Source organism: Platichthys flesus, chromosome 4 (genome assembly GCF_949316205.1).
Source record: "Platichthys flesus chromosome 4, fPlaFle2.1, whole genome shotgun sequence".
In the NCBI taxonomy this organism is placed as follows: Eukaryota; Metazoa; Chordata; class Actinopteri; order Pleuronectiformes; family Pleuronectidae; genus Platichthys; species Platichthys flesus.
This window is the reverse complement of record NC_084948.1, coordinates 26,525,349-26,542,414: the sequence shown is the minus strand read 5'-3', so window position 1 is coordinate 26,542,414 and position 17,066 is coordinate 26,525,349. Positions and strand designations below refer to the sequence as shown.

Here is a 17,066-nt window from a genome sequence, read left to right as displayed (position 1 = left end):
GGAGAAACCACTGTACGTGTATGCACATGCACTCACCCACACCTACTGAACCTGGCTGCCTTTACTGTCTCAGACACAGAAACCTCCTGATTAGCCCAGAGCAAAGTACATCCATCCCACAGTGCAGCAACAAAAAGTACAGACAGTCAGTACCTCTTCATTCTACCTGTAAGAGGATTCACTGACTAAATATCATGTTAAAATCTTCAGTGATAAGTCTAAACTAAACTGGAGTTATACTATAGTCACAGTTGTGCAAATCATTCTAACTTTCACATTTTTCTTACTTTAACAAGACTGAGTAGAAAAACATGAGAACTGACGTTTAACCACAAACACCAACAGGACTACACCAGCTGCAGGTTTAGCAGGTTCAACAAAGTCGTCTGTGTGTGCATGTGACAGAACCAGCGAACGTACACACTGATAATAAAACTATCCCAGAAAAGAAACAGATCTGAAGATAATTTATGACATTATCTCGCAGAACAACAACAGAGAGTGATACAATCGTTTGTAGCTGAATGTAAAGGTAGAAACACAAATGTTTTCTTTCAAACATTAAGTTCTTCAGTGAAATCCAGATGATTGTCAACTCTGTCTATTTGTCAGCAGGATTACCCAAAAACGACTGAACGGTTTTCTATGAACCTTGGTGGATGGATGGGAAACGACTCAAGAAAGAATCAAGTAAATTTTGGTATGAATACTGTCACTCACTTTAACTTTGAGTCTTTGGGGGGGTTTTGACACATTTTTAACAATGTCCAACAATGACTAGATGTAAAGGGGTTCGTAGGAGGTATCCCGGAGGACCCCCTGCTTTTGCCACGGGGAGGCTGCTAACAAGATGACTTGCAAGTACGACAATAACTCGGCTTTCCCGCTTACAACCAAATAGACTTATCTGCTCTGCTTTGCAAAAGATGCCTCCTCTACAAGCGTATTTTATAATTCATGAACAGGGACTGGTTCTGTTTTGTGAAATGTTGAATACAACCTTAAAACCTGAAAACTTGATGGCATTGACGTGACAGCTCACTACAGCTATCCTGCTTTCACAATAAGAAATCTCTGTTGTGATATGCAAGTCTAGCATGCAACCGCCAGCAATCTTTAACAAACACCAAACAAGCACCTAATGGCCTCTCTTATTGGTTTACTGCTCTGCTTTGTTCAGGATTAACTGTTTTACTGGCCCTGTTATCAAACAGGAGAAGGGACCCAACAATGACGTGACAGTTTTATTTCTCCCAGAAGCACTGTGCGACTGAAGAAAAAAAAAAAAGAATAGATCCTTAAAAAAAAAAAATAGCGATAACTGTAAGCTTCCTGTTGTTATGACTAAGCATTTTTAATCTAATTGTAACAGAATAAATGGCTTCTGGAAATCCTACATTTGGGTGTGGCCAGACACAAACTGTACAAACCACCACAACCATGTTCATTTAAAATAAAAATCCACATGATTCTGACTGCTTCACGAGTGCCTTGGGTGCTGACACAGCCTACAGGCAATAAACACATGGCTGTAACAATCCGCAGTGAGTCTGAGCTCAGCCGGACCCACAGAGCAGGTCGGTGAGCAGCATCACGTCAAACCAAGTCTCTGAATACATGCACAAAATCTGTATGTTTTGTCTTCGGATATTTTCCCTTATTGTGGCCGTTCAAAACTCCCTTTACAGCCCAGACAGAGACATTGTCTTTACACATGTCAGTCGCCAAATGTACAATCAACAGTCCCTGCAGGGATTGGTCAGTGAGATCACCACAGGGAAACCAGCTAATCGTTTGTTAAACTCTGTCACAGTCTCTACTGGTATGAAATAATTACTCATTATCTAAACAGCAGGTTATTGGTTTAGTGATGACCTTTAAGTATTAAAAAAAATATGAGGGATGAGCTGTGTATTCTGTCAGCTGGTGGCTGGCACTGCTAAAGGAAGCAGCTCCTGGTGTAAACTTCAAGCTCTGTGCCCTTGAGATAAAGGTGGGGACTCTGTACATCCAGACTATTAATGTCAATATGACATGGAGGGATATTAGCAAGAGGCTAGCATCCTTGCAAACATATTTAGGAATACAATCCCGGGTACAGAAAGGTGAGAAATCCCTGCATTTAAAGCCTGGTCCCCCCAAAACACAGGAAAACATCAGCAGGACCAACCAGGCTAGCCTGACACAGCAGATTTCTCCACACTTGGGTCTGACAGGTCCAGTTTCTTCAAGGATGAGACTGGACAGGTCAGACAGGATGGAGGCTGGAGGTGAGGTGATGGAGGAGGGGTGGGTGGACTGGGGCAGATGGAGGAGGGAGGGTGGGTGCAGGGCAGGCTGGGTGTGGAGAGGGCTGGGTGGCCTTGGGTAAAATGCATTCATTATTGATGAGCTGGGGAGAAAGACTAAACATGCGCACTGGTTCTGGTGGGTGGACGAGGTGTGTATTTGAGATTAAACGTGTGATTTTGGGCATGGCTGTGTGATCAATAAAACAAAAAGGGCTCTGCACCCAGACCTCCCCCATAACGTCACCTCTCACCCCCGTGTTCCCCATGTCCAAACCCGACCACCTGAGCCGGTGTCGGTCTGCAGAACCGGTCACCAGGCGGACTCATGTCACAGCCCGCTGTGTCACAATGTGTGTTACGGTTTCCTCCAGGAGCTGATTGCCCCTCTGACTGCTGGAGGAGCCCGTTTCAAGCGTCTACTTACATGGTCTGGTTTCCGCTCGTTCCCAGGCAGTGGCGTGCGTATAGACATGTTCGTCCCCGAGTGCTCTCCGCCGTCCAGGGGGTGAAAAACAACAAGTGGGCCGAAGGTTTGTGTTCACAGCGGGGTGGGGAAAGAAACACCAGCCCCCGGATCAGCCTGGTTGTCAGTCGCACTAGTATCAGAAAAACACCGCCTCGCGTCTCACACCACCCTCATTGTTCCTGGCCGTGAAGGCAGCACGGATCACCGGCAGTGATCCAGCTTAATTTAATGCGTTAAACAAAAACAACCAGGGGAGCGACCGTCACCTCATGGCCGGCGGCCGAAGCCGGAGCCTCCTCAAAGGGACACACTGAAACAACAGCCCAGACCGAGGCCCCCACTCCGATTCGTCCCCCCCGGATCCCTTCACTAACGTTATCGCACCATGTCGGCCAACACTAACCGCCCGCTACACGACCCGCTGCTCGCCGGCTCACTTTGAGCTGCATCTGGGGACAAAGGGGAGAAACACATCCAGGGAGGATGGAGGCGAAGGGGGGACACGGCTGTGGGTTCCCCTCGACCACCACGGGGAAAACGGGGAGGCTGTGTTTCCTGTTAGCTAGCTAACGCTATGTTCGTTGGGACGAACCGGCGGCTCCAACGGAGAAACTGTCCCGGAAAAAAGAACCAACAACCGGCTGCGGTATCCGTTCAAGATGCAGGGAGATTTCCGGGTGAAATAAATCAATGGCTGGCGAACTGCGGTGGTATTTAAAGAAAGCGGCGGATGTGCAGCGTCACATCGCCGGTTCTTCCTCCTCGGTCCTGTCCGCCATCTAGGTCCTCTCTCTCGGCTCGGCTGGAAGTGTGGGGGCGGTGAAAGGAGAAGAAAGTGTCCGGGAACGGGTCACCAGTTACGGGTAGATGTGCATGTGTCTCCCCGGGGCGGAACCATAACTGTGTTTATTCTGATGGAGGAGGCGAAAACCAAGGAGCTCCACTACCTCCACCTCCCAAAATACACCGCGACAAGAGGGGGAGGGAGGAGGAAGAGAGGAGGGGAGGGAGGAGGAAGAGATAGGAGGGAGGGGCGGAAGACATGGAGGTGAGGAGGGGAGGGAGGAGCAGAGGAGGGAGAGAGAAGGGGAGGAGGGGGGGCACTGGGGGAGTAAGGAGAGGAATGAAAAGGGAGGAAGCGAGGAGGGAGGGAGGACAGTGATGTCAACAGCCAGGGCTGCTGAGCAAACGCACTCTCACTTATGTTGCCTTCAGGTACCCCTCATTAAAATCAGTCTCCGGGGATTCGGAAGTGATAAGGAGCGTATGTTTAGGAAATTAAGTCTCTATTAACGGATCAAGGAGTAACTTTTGAATTTACGTAAGTAAAATAAACTGGCTGCTGTTACTTCCGTAAAAAAAAAAATTTTACAATTACTACAGAAAAAACGGAACAGTTGTTTTTCTGTAAAGTCACCATCGCCTCCTGGTGGATGAAATCAGCTCATTCCCTAAAGACAAAATTCTTCTTCTTACCTGGATCTTCCTTTAATGAATTTGCTCTTCATCTAAACCAAATCCTTTCTCTCGATCTCCTCTGTGTAGGTAATTAATGCACACCTGTTATTATATTGCAGTAGTGTAGCAAAAGGTTTAGCTAAAGTGGATCTTTACCTTCAAATGACACTTTAGACACTTTAGAGTGATGGAAAGAACATCTCTCACTACAAATTAGAGACACATCTTACCTGGACTGATCTGGACCTGTTGGCACGAACCCAGGGCCTCATACTTCCCTCTCAGCCCTGCTTCCTGGTTATGACTGATACCTTCAGGGACCTGAACCCCAGCAGAGTTTGGGACTGACACTGGAGCAAGCAGCTGAGCAACACACATGCACATTCACTGTCGTCCCTCAGAGAACAGAGGCACAGTGACAGATCCAGCAGGAGAGCAGAGCACTGCTGCTGCTGAGGGGGAATCGATGCTGGAAAGAGCAGCAGCGGTCCATATTTCCATGGACTGAAGAGCTTGTACTGAACACTGTGTTACAGGGTACACCATGCAGCATCATTGGCACCACTGCCCGGTCAGCTGGGCTTAAACCAATTAGAGGAAAAACACTAGATGTGGAATCGTCAATACATCTAATGGTCTATGGAAAAGGAAGGAGGGGAGGGGAGTGAGTCTGCTGCTGCTCTTTTCTAAAGTTTGAGAGAGTGTAAGTATGTTTGTGTATGTAATGTAATGTGTGTGTGTTCATGCTTTTGTTTGTGTGTCTACTTGTTTTTGTTACATATTTAGGACATTTTCCAGTTTCAACGCTGACTTTGTCAGGAACAGTGGCAAAAAAACACAATTTCTGAGATTCTAGTTAAAGTTATGGATGAAGTGTGAATTGTGGTCAGGTCAATGAAAGGGTTAGGCTTGAGTTGGTTATGGTTAAAAAAATGTATGTTTAAAAATTTGGTCAGGCTGTCCACAAATGGCAGTCAAGCCCAAACAAGGATAGCTGTGCAAACCACTGTTAGTGTGTGTACATGTGTGCCTGCGTGTGCCACAGCTAGTGATTTGTGCTGTTCTAAGTACGTCAGCAGTGATTGATTGAGCCACTGGATCACACTGACCCTTCGGACATCGACACATAAACAAACCCATATTTGTGCCCTCTGATGCATGTGTGTGGGGACCTTCACTGACACAATGCATTCCCTGACTGGTCCGTGCATACAAACCCTCATCCCAAACATCAATAGCAAAACCAGGGATTTGACCTTCAAACAACCCACGGAAAAGTGCGGAAACTCACTCTCTCCTGTTCTATACATGTACAAATTACATCTGTCTGCACAATAATAACACTTTTAATGTTTATGATTGATATAAAATTGACTGTTTGCTTGAGGATTGTGTCAGAGGGCAGATTCCCTGTCACAGCAGCTTCACCATGAGACTGGATGGAGATTTGTATGACAGGATATCCAGGCAACCTTCAAACATGCCCTGCTTTGTTTTCATCTGCATGTGTCTGTCTGTTAGTTAGCAGGATTAGAGAAAATCTACAGGACAGATTACCATGAAATTTGGTGGAAGGATGTATTATGGTGCAAGGAAGAACTCATTAAATCTGTGTGAGGATCAGACGTAAACAAAACCTCTTTGGCAGAGGTCATTTTATCTGTGTGCACATTAAAACACTTTGTATTCAAATATATGTGAAGTACTATAAGTGATGTACATCTAAAACATAATTTACAAGTGTTTGAACAGTGGATGAGTTTAAATAGCAAACATTATTATGGTAAAGAATTGAGGTGGAGAACAGGGATTGTTTAAAAGAAAGTATACGTGATGAAATTTAACCTTGCTCCCACATGAAAACCAAAACACAAACAAGCTCATCTCCTCTTTAAATAGACAGGAAGCCACCTGCACTGAGTGCTGTCTATACCAATCCCCGACTTCCTTTAACAAACTGTAGTCTGGAGTGGATTAGAGCCAGCCTGACCTACTGTAGAGCCTGGACTGCTCAGCCAGTCACAGCAGCAGACAGCCCACAGGCAGCTGAGACATGCACACAGCGACGACATTTAAAGGGAGTTACAAGCAAGAACACAGGAGTTTCTCCTCAATGGATGAGTGTTGATCAGTCAAACGAGGTGGAAATGAGTAAGGACCACATCTCAGAGAGCTGGAACCATGAAAGAAATAAATATTATCAGTGACGCTTGCAAAATTAAGAAAAACATTGAGTAGGATTCTTTTAAAAATAAATTATAAACGCAGCTCCTTCTATTTTTAATCCACCATAGTGTTGAAGTTCAGTAAAACGAGGACATCAGGAAGAATATACTGCCATCTGTTGGTGAAGCAGTAAGCACGAGAGAACCTCTGAGCTTGGTTGATGGTGTTTTTCAAAGATCATATTTTAAATGTCATTGGGTCGCTTTAGCAACGTAAAACCCCATTTTAGAATGTGTTCTCTGTGGAAAAGTATTTAACCTTTATTCAATCAGGTTATTTCACTGAGATCAAGATCTCAAGTATTTACATAATGATCTGAGCAAAGAAGCAGGGAATAAAGAACAGAGCCAGACAGAACAAAATAACATGTGCAAAGAAAAGAAAACCTACATAGACCAGTGGGGAGAGACATTCTAATTGTATAAATCCTCTGTAATTCATCATATATATAAGGAGCCACGAATGGTAGGACAGTTCCCCATGCTCAGTACTTGTTGAGGCAGCCTTTGCAGAAGACCTGTGTAAATAAACATGGCAGAACATGCTGTAGTTCTTTTCTTGTTGTTGGGGAGGATCGACCTTTGAAACACAATAATTATCATATGTAATAAAACAAAAAACAAACTGTTGATAAACTGCATCAGCTTGTTTCTAAACGCAAGAGGATAAACGATATCCCCAGAATTGAAAACAAACACGAAGGTCGACTGGGTACCTCCGTCCTCAAGTCACTCAGCAACCACAACTTCCTCTGAAGCAGAGAAATGTAGAGAGCAGCCTCCAAAGTCGAGCATATAGACAGTCTGCAATCTGACTTTTCATCAAAACCAACCTGCATCTTCATCACCATCTCATCTCTGGTAAGTTTGGATTTATAAGCTAAAACCTTTCACACACCTAAATGATAAAGTTTTGATATTGATACAGCCTCTGAAGTAAGTAATAATTATAAAGAATCAATTTAGAAATGTGAAGTTTTATTTTTGCCGAACAAAATTGGGACCTTCACCAATCTGCAAATTATAAAGAATCATCAAGAAATACAACAAGCAAAAACAATGGGAAAACACACTGTAGGTTATAATGAGGAACCATGTTTTTATCTCAATGTGATATTTGTGCTCTTTTAAATAATTAATGCATAAAAACAACTTTTAATGGAACAATAAAGCCCCATTATGGTCGCTCATTCTCCAGATTGTTTCCTGCTGCAGTCGACCATGCTGTCTGCCTTAACCCTGACCTCCCTGATCCTCGTGGCGTGGGCATCAGACCTCTGCCCCCCGGCCTGTCAGGGGAAAGGCCTGGACCTGCTCCCTGAGCTGCCAGAGGGCACCGAGGAGCTCTACGTCTCTTACAACCAGATACAGGAAATACCCGAGCGTGGGCTGGACAATCTGCAGGTATGAAACTATTAGCAGCCTGGAAACTGTACTTTGTGTTCTTTAGAAAAAAAAAAGGGTTAACTTTTTTAAAGACCCCTGCAGCAGGAAAGCCCAAGTTAACTTTTAGATGTTTTTCCGTTTTTCTATGGTTTCTATTTCAAAAGAAATAAACATAAATGACTACTCTTCCTGACATCCTGTAGATCTTGGACCTGACTTCGAATCAGCTGAACGACTTCCTGTCCCTCAACCCAGTTTGGCCCAATATGACAAAGCTATCCAAGCTTTTCCTACGTGCCAACAGGCTGACATCCCTTCACTCTGGTCAGTTCCTGAAGTGCACTGGTCTCACCTTACTGGACCTGAGTGAAAACCAGCTCCAATATCTACCAATCGGACTCCTCCGAGGACTAGCTCATCTGAAGACACTGTTTCTGAACTTTAACCAGATTCAGATGTTACAGGCTGGTGGATTGGAAGGGGCCTTTGTCCTAACTGACCTCCACCTCAGCTATAATAATGTAGTACAGATAGAAGAAGGTGTTTTCAACAACTCCACTGCTTTAGTGAAACTTGTCCTGTCTCACAACAGCATCAGACGAGTCGGCGGGGACAGTTTCAGAGGAGCAACAAGTCTCCAACACCTTGACCTGAGCAGTAATCTGCTGATCGCTGTTCCTGCCGAGGCACTGGGTCACACAAAGCAGATAGAAAATCTCTATCTACAAAGGAACGGCATCATCGGCCTTCCAGATGATTGCTTCTCTTCACTGAACCTGCTGGTTGATCTCAAGCTGAGTAACAACAGGCTGACCACGGTGTCTGAGGGATCTCTGAAAGGTCTGACCACGCTGCGAGAGCTGGACCTCAGTGTCAACCTCATCGACTCTCTTCCCTCGAAACTGTTACATGACCTGATCAACCTTGAATCCCTTGACTTGTACGTGAACAGCCTGACATTGCTTCCTTCGGACATATTTAGAAACTTGACCAACCTGCAACAGCTACATCTGGACAGCAATGAAATCTCTGTTCTTCCTGACGGGGTATTTGATTCGCTGTCCTCACTCAGTGAGCTACAGCTGTCGTACAACCGTATCGTGAATCTCCACCCGGATGTGTTTGCCAAGCTCAGGTCACTAGAGAGTCTCTACCTGGAGCACAACGAGCTGAGGCAACTTCCCAAAGGACTTTTCCAATGGATGAGTGACATCAGCGAGATCGACCTCAGCGACAACCACCTCAGCTCTCTGCCTCCCTCCGTCTTCCTCGGGTTGGAGAGAGTGTCTTCACTGAGGCTTTCTCAAAACAATCTCTCTTCTTTACACTCAGACCAGTTCAGAGACCTCATCGGTTTGAAAGATTTAATGCTAGATGGAAACCATATTTGTGAACTTCCCGTAGGCCTGTTCACAAATCTAGCAAACCTTACAACACTACATCTGGACAACAATTGTCTCTCAGCGCTGTCTCCTGATGTGTTTGTGGGGTTAACCTCCCTTAAAGAACTCAGGCTGAACTTCAATCAGCTCTGCAACATCCACTTCAACACCTTCCATGTCCTGCACGACCTCCGCAAGCTCCTGCTGAAGAACAACAGCCTGGATTCTCTCCAGGCTGGGCTCTTTGTTTGGCTTTCAAAGCTAGAAGAACTCAACTTGGATGGAAACAAGCTGCATCACCTGCAGGCTGACGTCTTTCACGGACTCACAAACCTCCAGAAACTGAGTTTGAAGTCCAACCAGCTCAGAGCAGTGGAGAACGGGGCTTTGGAGCCTTTGAGGAAACTCAGTGATGTGCGTCTGTCTGGTAACTTGTGGGACTGCAGCAGTGCACAGGTTCTCGCCATCAGCTGCTGGGTCAACACACACAGAGAGAGGCTGAGAGATCAGCCTCTCTGCCACGTCTCCTCTTCATCACCAGCCCTCACTGAGGAGGCAGCGCTCTCACACCCAGCATCGCCTCCCCTGTTGTTAGGAGATAATTGTGTTGCAAATGATACAAGCAGCTCAAAACCTTTGTTTCCTCTAGAAATGCTCACTCTGCTAATGATGCTCCTCGTAGCAGTCAGACCAATGTGACTTCCTCCGGGTTTATCCGCTGCAACCTCGTTTGCTTTCTCTGCTTCTCATGTCTGCTTGTGGCTTTTGAAGTATTTCCGTCTGAATCATGGTTTTGTCTGAGTCGGTTTCCAGAAACATACACAGATAAATCTGCTGACAGGGGATTTGTGAAGACGGTTTTAAGACAGTGGAGAAGTTTACAAATTGATCTTGTTTGTGCATTTGATTTTGACAATATACCTGTGTAAAGAAAAGATATATACATAAAAGACCGAAAAAATTCAAAAGTTTTTAAGTTCAAAATTTATCAATTTGAGTGACAGTCACAAAGCTGACGAACACACCAGGAAAAGTTAGAGATGATTTGTTATCTGATTTTGTACTTTCTGAGTCGGCACATTTCCCTCAAAATAAAAAGGATTTATCATCTGAATTTGTTTTTATTGAGAATTTAAAAAAGACAGATCTTGAAGTTGGTTAAAAGGTTATTTAGACTGATTGAATTAAGGTGGTTTAAATAGTTCTGCATCCTGGAAAAAGTTAAATGCAATAAAATGTTGTTTGTTCATGCTTACTCCACTCAAGCCAACCAGGACACTGAAATCGTTAAAACATATTTTAAATCCATTTGCCACAATGAACTCTGGGCTTTAAGATTAAGATCCTGTGGACAACAAATTCATACCTAAAAAGATAACAGCTTATTAATTATATTAGACATTGGTACAAAAATATAAAATTCAAATTAATTCTTCTACTCTGTACAGAAATAAGTGGTTAGTCTGTCCATTTAATTTAAAAGGACAGTTAGTCTTCAGGGTGAACTGTCCCTTTAAAACCAACTCTTGTGGGTTATCAGCATTTCATTCTGTGATTTTAGGATTATTATGTGTATGTTGCTTTTACATCTTGGTTTTTCAGTATCTCAACTCAAAAAGTTGTTAACTTTGAAAATAATATCGTGGACTACTGATTTGTTTGTTTATTTCTTCACTCCTTTCAATCATAGACTGTAAATAAAGATGGACGACATGTCTCCACTTCCTCCATTTGCACAGAAATGGAGCTAAAGCATGACAGGTCCTCCTTGTTGTGTTTGTGACAGCTTGGAGCTGGAGGCATCGTGTGCAGCTACGGTGTCAAGATCTTGTGTTAACTAATGGGTCAACTCAGCTGTCAATCATCATGTTTACTGAAAACATTACACTTAGACATCCGTGTGAGAAGAACCACCTGAAACAATCATGTGTGGCAAAAAAAGTGTACATTGACTTTTCAGTTCGGTCCATGTCCCATCCACGGAAAAGGAGAGGGCAGTGTTTATGACCTATACTGCAGCCAGCCACTAGGAGGTGATCAAGATGATTTGGCTTCACTTTTAGGAGCAGTCACATCTTTATATAAATCTGTGTCTGAGCTCCTCACTACAATGTCCACATCTCTTTCCTTGAGGACAAAACCAAATCAAATCTGAAAAATCACACCAAAATCATTCAGTTTCCCCCTCAATCATCCATCCACTTGTTTATCAGTCAAAAGGAAGTTTACGCCATCACTCCACAACCAGGGCAGGCGTCTCCTCTATCAGACGTAGAAACACTTGTGGTCCTTGAGGTTCCGTAGGTAGGAGAAGCTCTTCCCACACTTGTCGCACATGAACTGTTTCTCCCCGGTGTGGATCTGCAGGTGGGCTTTCAGGCTGTTGCCCTGGTTGAAGCTGCGTCCACACGTGTCACAGCTGAACGGCTTCTCCCCCGTGTGGATACGCTGGTGACGGTTCAGGTTGCCTGTGTTGCCGAAACATTTCCCACACGTGTCGCAGCTGAATGGCTTTTCTCCGGTGTGGACCACCTTAGAAGGAGAGAGATAACAAGTCAGTCTGTTGCTCATTTAAATAATGTACTCAGTTTCAAACTTAATTTAATAATCCAGTATCACGTCGACTGGCAGGAGCGTTTTGAGGGAATTTGGGGCCTGAGGCAAAAGGGACCCCCAAGAAACACATCATTCCAATCTTCAACCGATTCTTTAGTATCAAAATGATTTTAAAACATACACACTGTGCATCCACATCAAAGAATGAGCTAAGTTTAAGTGCAAACTCCCACCACTATCGCAGACACATTCTATACACACATTGAGACGATCTAGTCTTCAACTGAAACTCTGAGGAAGCTTTTGGCAGAAGAATAATGGCCACGGGGCCTCATTAGGGGATTTGATATCATGGTGTTGTTGCAGTCTCATGTACAGAGCCGGTCATAAAGTTTAAGGGGGTTCTCGGAGCCCCGTGCAAGTTTTGTCTACGTGGCTGCAACGCTCCAGTCGACAGGAAGTGCGTTTAGTCGCTTATGTAACCACATACAACAGCAGTGTCTGGTGCACAGAGTGTGTATCTACATCCTTACAGCTGACTTCATCCACCACCAGTAGCCCAAAGCAAGTGTACAATAATATGTGCTTAAACCACATTAATTGATAGAAATATCTGAGATCTTTAATCGGTCAGTAACTTCTCATCAGGTCTGTGTGTTTCTCATGAAACTTCTCTGATAACCTACTGCTCTCATTCACAGATGTTCACCATGTTTGTTCTCATGTCAACAGTAAATGACCGGGATGGGGATATTTTCATATTCTCATATATTTTTATCTTCTCAAGTCAGATTAGTTGATGCTGTAATCGTCAGTGTAAACCTACCTGATGTGATTTAAGGCTGCTGTGCTGTGTAAACATACGACCACAGATGTCGCAGGAGAAGGGCTTCTCCCCGCTGTGCGTCTTCATGTGAATCTTCAGGTAACTGGACGACTTGAAACTCTTCCCACAGAGCCCGCAGCTGTGAGGCCTGTCCACTGTGTGGTGCTGCTGGTGTGAGCGCAGGTCTGTGATGGAGCTCAGATGCCGGTCGCAGAGCACACAAGTGCATGGAATCGTTGCTGCATGCGTCTGGAGGTGTTTGCGTAACGAGTCCACACAGGCCACTGTCATGCCGCAGGCCACGCAGGCCAGGGAGCTCTCCCCCGAGTGGGAGGTCTGCTGGTGCATCTTCAAGGCACTCTTCTGGATGAAGCACTTGCCGCAGGTGTCGCAGCTGAAGGGACGCTCACCGGTGTGTATCCGCTGGTGGTTTTTCAGAGTGTCGCCCTGGTTGAAGCTTTTGCCACAAGTGTCGCACCTGAACGGCTTTTCCCCCGTGTGTATACGCAGGTGTCTCTGCAGGTTACCTTGTATTGTGAAGCTCTTGTTGCAGTACTGACATATGTAGGGCCGCTCTCCTCTGTGTACCATCTGGTGCATCTTCAGGCCGTGGGCTCGGAAGAAGCTCTTCCCGCACTGTTCACAGGGAAACGGCCTGACCTCAGCGTGGAGTCGCTGGTGGTTCCTCAGCACCTGCTTCAGGGTGAAACCCTTCCCACAAACATCACAGGTGTGTGGTCTCTCGCCTGAAGACAGAGACAAAGGAGTATCGTAACAGCTGAACCAATAAACATGTCAAACACAGAGAATTATCACTCTACTCTGCAGGTATAGTGACCTTTCTTTGTTTGTATAGCTGCGTCTCACCTGTGTGGAGCAGCGTGTGTGCGTTGAGGCTGCGCTTGATTGAAAAGCCTCTGCCACACTGAGAGCATTGGAAGGGTTTCTCTGCGTTGGCCCCGTGGACGGCCTGGTGAGCTTTGAGCTGCAGCAGCTTGGTGAAGGTTTTCCTGCAGAGTCTGCAGCTCAGCTGGTTCGAACTCTGACTCTCTTTATTTGCTCGACCTCGTTTTAACCTGGGCTTGAGGATACGTTTAGGTCTCGTGGTGTATCCTGGCTCACCTTCCTCCAGATCTTCTGGGTCCAACTGACAACAGAAAAAATTCTTGCTCATGGCGGCTTGATGCTTGGTCCATAAGGCAGATATCATACCAACAGTGGTGGTTCAATTCATGCTTAACGCAGACTGACCATCTTCATCAGAATCAGAATCAGAAGTATTTTATTGCCAAGTAGGTTTACACCTACAAGGAATTTGCTCTGGTTATTGGTGCTTACAATGAACATAGAAACATAAAACTCAATAAATACAACATACATAGGAAAAGCAATAAAAAATAGAAAACCAGTATATTCATTAACACATTTTGGCCATTTAAGCAATCACTCTTATTATAAAAGAAAAACTGTCTATGTATGTTAAAATCTTAACAGCTCTACTGAGACAAACAGGGAAAAAGAACTGTAAAAAATATTAAAACCTTACGTGTCGTTAAATTACACAAAACCATGTATCCATGATATCTACCTGGTAGTCTGGATCGTCGTCATCCTTCGGTCCTGCTTCCTCGACACACTCAGCAGAATCTGGAGACGTCTGACCAGTGAACGCTTCCAATCCTTCCTCTTTTATTATAACCGTCTGGACGCTGTCCTGAGAAAAGACACATCAATGAGATATGGACACATTTCGTTGAGTTTAAATACAAAGTGAAATAAAAATAAAAAAGCAAGCCCTCAGCCCTTCTCAGTTTGTGTGTCTGTGAGTTGACCCCCATGTTTAAAGCCTTCACGATTAAATGAGGCCTTTATACATCGAATAGACCTGTTCAGCCTCAACAGAGGAACAACATCTGTGTGACAAGGTGGGAATTTATCTACCTCATACGTTCTGCCTTTCCACAGGTGAAGAATTGGAGACCTTTTCACTCCGGTCTCACAAGTCGTCACGGCTGTGAAATAAAAGAAATAAATCACGGAGATATTTGTTACGATTGGATCCATCCAGGTACAGCACAAAGATTGTGGCGAGAGACGTGAACCGGTTTTCAGAAGAAACACAAACGTATGTTCAGGAATCGAAAACAAGTTACTTTCTTTACGTTTGCAATTCCTGGCATTTATTTTTCTGAATAACATTTGTCATGATTAATTACAGGCAGCGTTTCATTCTGAAACACAACCGAGTCCTCACCTCTGCGGCTTTTTCTCCCCGAGCGATGACTCGTCTGCACCGTTTCTCCTTCTGCTCCGTTGTTCGGTGTCCTCCTGTCCTCCTTCTCTCCGTCGCCCCCCCCAGTCATCTCCTCCACCTCCTTTTGGCCTCTGCTGCCCTCCAACACCAGCTTCATCTCCGTCTCCTCCAGCCTACGCCTCAGGTCCTCGATCTCTGCCACACCCTGTGACACCTTCAGAACAAAAGATCAAAATCTCTTTTTAAATTGGAATCAAGACAAATTTGTGTATCTATATTGTCCAACACCTATTTCAATTTGTCAAACGTTCTTTCGTGCTGTTTGTAGGGTGATAGCTGATTCTCTCAAAGTTATAGTATTTTCACCTTCTATTTCAAAGGTTATTATAGTTTTTCTTGAATCAGAAATATCTCAGCAGAACTGTTAGAGCATTAAAGACAATATCAAAAAGCAGAGACACACAAGTCTAATCCCGGATGTTTCTTCCTCCGGCTTCTGGTCGAGTGACGTACCTCCAAACGCAGCAGGGACGAACATTCGTGGAAAAGTTGACAGATCTTCTCTACAGCCTCTCGAGCCAGAGACGTCATGAAGACACCGAACTGGATCACCTGAGGAATTTCAAATACGATACAACTTATATTATAAAGCTTGTAAAAACATCAGGAGCTTGAGTTCCTCACAATGAGGATGTGATGCAATGATACTATATTATGATTATACTAAAAGTTAAATTAATTTGTTTTCAATTGGTATAACATAAAAATAAATAACTGGTAAATGTATTCAGCTACTTTCCATCAATGTGTGGAAATATAAACTTTATTAAAACATACTAATACACAAGTGGGCCTGCCTCGAAGTACTTCAGTACATGTATTTAGTTACTCTTCACCAGTGGTCTTGTGTATTCATGCACTGGTTTTGGCTGGTTCATGATAAACCTGTAGCTGAGGCGTTTGTAGACATAAAGCACATAGATAGGCCTCTGGCCTGTTGTCCAACTCAAAATGGCGTCCGAACATGGACTCTCTGTTGTCTCCTCACAAACCACACACACGGGTTTACAACTCTCAGTATGGACAGTGGCTCAGCTCCTGGGATCTGTCCTGGGATCAGATCCTATCACCGGATGCTATCTGCAGCAGTTCGCTAGCTCTTCTATTTCTATGATCATCTGCTAGGTGGGAGGGCGCGTCAGCACAGATGGGGGGGGGGGGGGCGACAACGTCAACAACAACACAAACAACAACAACACAAACAACAACACACTGACCTTCTCCTCCGAGCAGGCGTCACTGCTCTCATCCGTAACTTTCCTCATTTCTGTCACAGTCGCGTTGACCAATATCTCCAAAATGGAGTCCAGCCGCGGCTCCGGGTCCGACATGGCGGCTCGGCTGCAGCGGCTCTATCGGGCCTGTGGACTCCGACGGGACCGGGAGGTTCTGTGGTTCTGAGGATCCGAGTCGACGATACGAACACAAAATAAACTCGGACCGCTCACACCGGGCAACACCTTCTTCTTCCGGGTCGGGTTTTTCAGAATAAAGCCCCAGACCCTCGCGACTGACACCCCTTCAGCAACCTGCACATGTAGGTGTGAGCTGATTCAGCCCCGAGAGAATAACTACACATGAATATTAATAGAAAATGTGACAATAGAAACAGATAAGCCACCTGGTGAAATGTATAAAATATATTCACATGAATCGAAAAGCACTCAGAGCTTCAGAAACACCAGAAAATAGTTGACTGCTGATTTATTTCCACCTCGACCAGTGTCATCCACAGCGAGTAGTTAATGCCTGTACACATGACACCAGTTATTATTCAACTATCAATAATAAATACCAAATCATTCAGGTATATAACATACTTATGCTTATTTTACTAGTGTTCTGGACAGGTCGGAGCCAGGGTTTCATAGCCTTATTACTACAGATGACAAGTGTGTTTGTTTTGATAATATACATCTTGATATCGTTGAATATGAAATGGACATTGTCCTGCTTTTCAACAACCAAACAGTTTTTTTTATTCCTTTCTCATCACAAACATATGCTGAAGGAAAACCGATTATATGAAAGTTAAGAGTCTTATATTTTAAAGTAAACATTATTAAAATTCAAAGTGTTGTTATATTTGCAGAATCTTTAGTTGAGGAAGTTTCAAAGCGCACAATAATCATAGAGTTGACAAAATCTGACACCGAATCATG

The 17,066-nt window shown here is 44.5% G+C and overlaps 3 protein-coding genes across 8 annotated transcripts in view; 1 reads left to right on the top strand and 2 right to left on the bottom strand.

The window, feature by feature from the left end:
• The window catches only part of mark4b (MAP/microtubule affinity-regulating kinase 4b), a 38,340-nt gene extending 34,610 nt beyond the window's left edge, over nucleotides 1-3,730 (bottom strand). For all 6 annotated transcript variants that reach the window (XM_062385635.1, XM_062385636.1, XM_062385637.1 and 3 more), the window contains exon 1: nucleotides 2,716-3,730. In XM_062385635.1, coding sequence (XP_062241619.1) covers nucleotides 2,716-2,763 — 48 coding nt within the window. In that variant the 5' untranslated portion in view covers nucleotides 2,764-3,730. The remainder of the gene's footprint in view (nucleotides 1-2,715) is intronic.
• Nucleotides 3,731-7,453: 3,723 nt separating this feature from the next.
• si:dkey-182i3.11 (insulin-like growth factor-binding protein complex acid labile subunit) lies at nucleotides 7,454-10,318 on the top strand. Its single transcript, XM_062385616.1, has 2 exons — nucleotides 7,454-7,844; nucleotides 8,030-10,318. Exons 1-2 carry the CDS (start codon nucleotides 7,620-7,622, stop codon nucleotides 9,905-9,907), a joined length of 2,103 nt encoding a protein of 700 aa, XP_062241600.1. The 5' UTR covers nucleotides 7,454-7,619; the 3' UTR covers nucleotides 9,908-10,318.
• LOC133951587 (gastrula zinc finger protein XlCGF26.1-like) lies at nucleotides 10,176-16,394 on the bottom strand. Its single transcript, XM_062385617.1, has 8 exons — nucleotides 16,122-16,394; nucleotides 15,358-15,456; nucleotides 14,845-15,058; nucleotides 14,532-14,602; nucleotides 14,179-14,304; nucleotides 13,458-13,737; nucleotides 12,591-13,336; nucleotides 10,176-11,740 (listed from the first exon to the last, which is right to left on the bottom strand). Exons 1-8 carry the CDS (start codon nucleotides 16,233-16,235, stop codon nucleotides 11,474-11,476), a joined length of 1,917 nt encoding a protein of 638 aa, XP_062241601.1. The 5' UTR covers nucleotides 16,236-16,394; the 3' UTR covers nucleotides 10,176-11,473.
• Nucleotides 16,395-17,066: the final 672 nt, after the last annotated feature.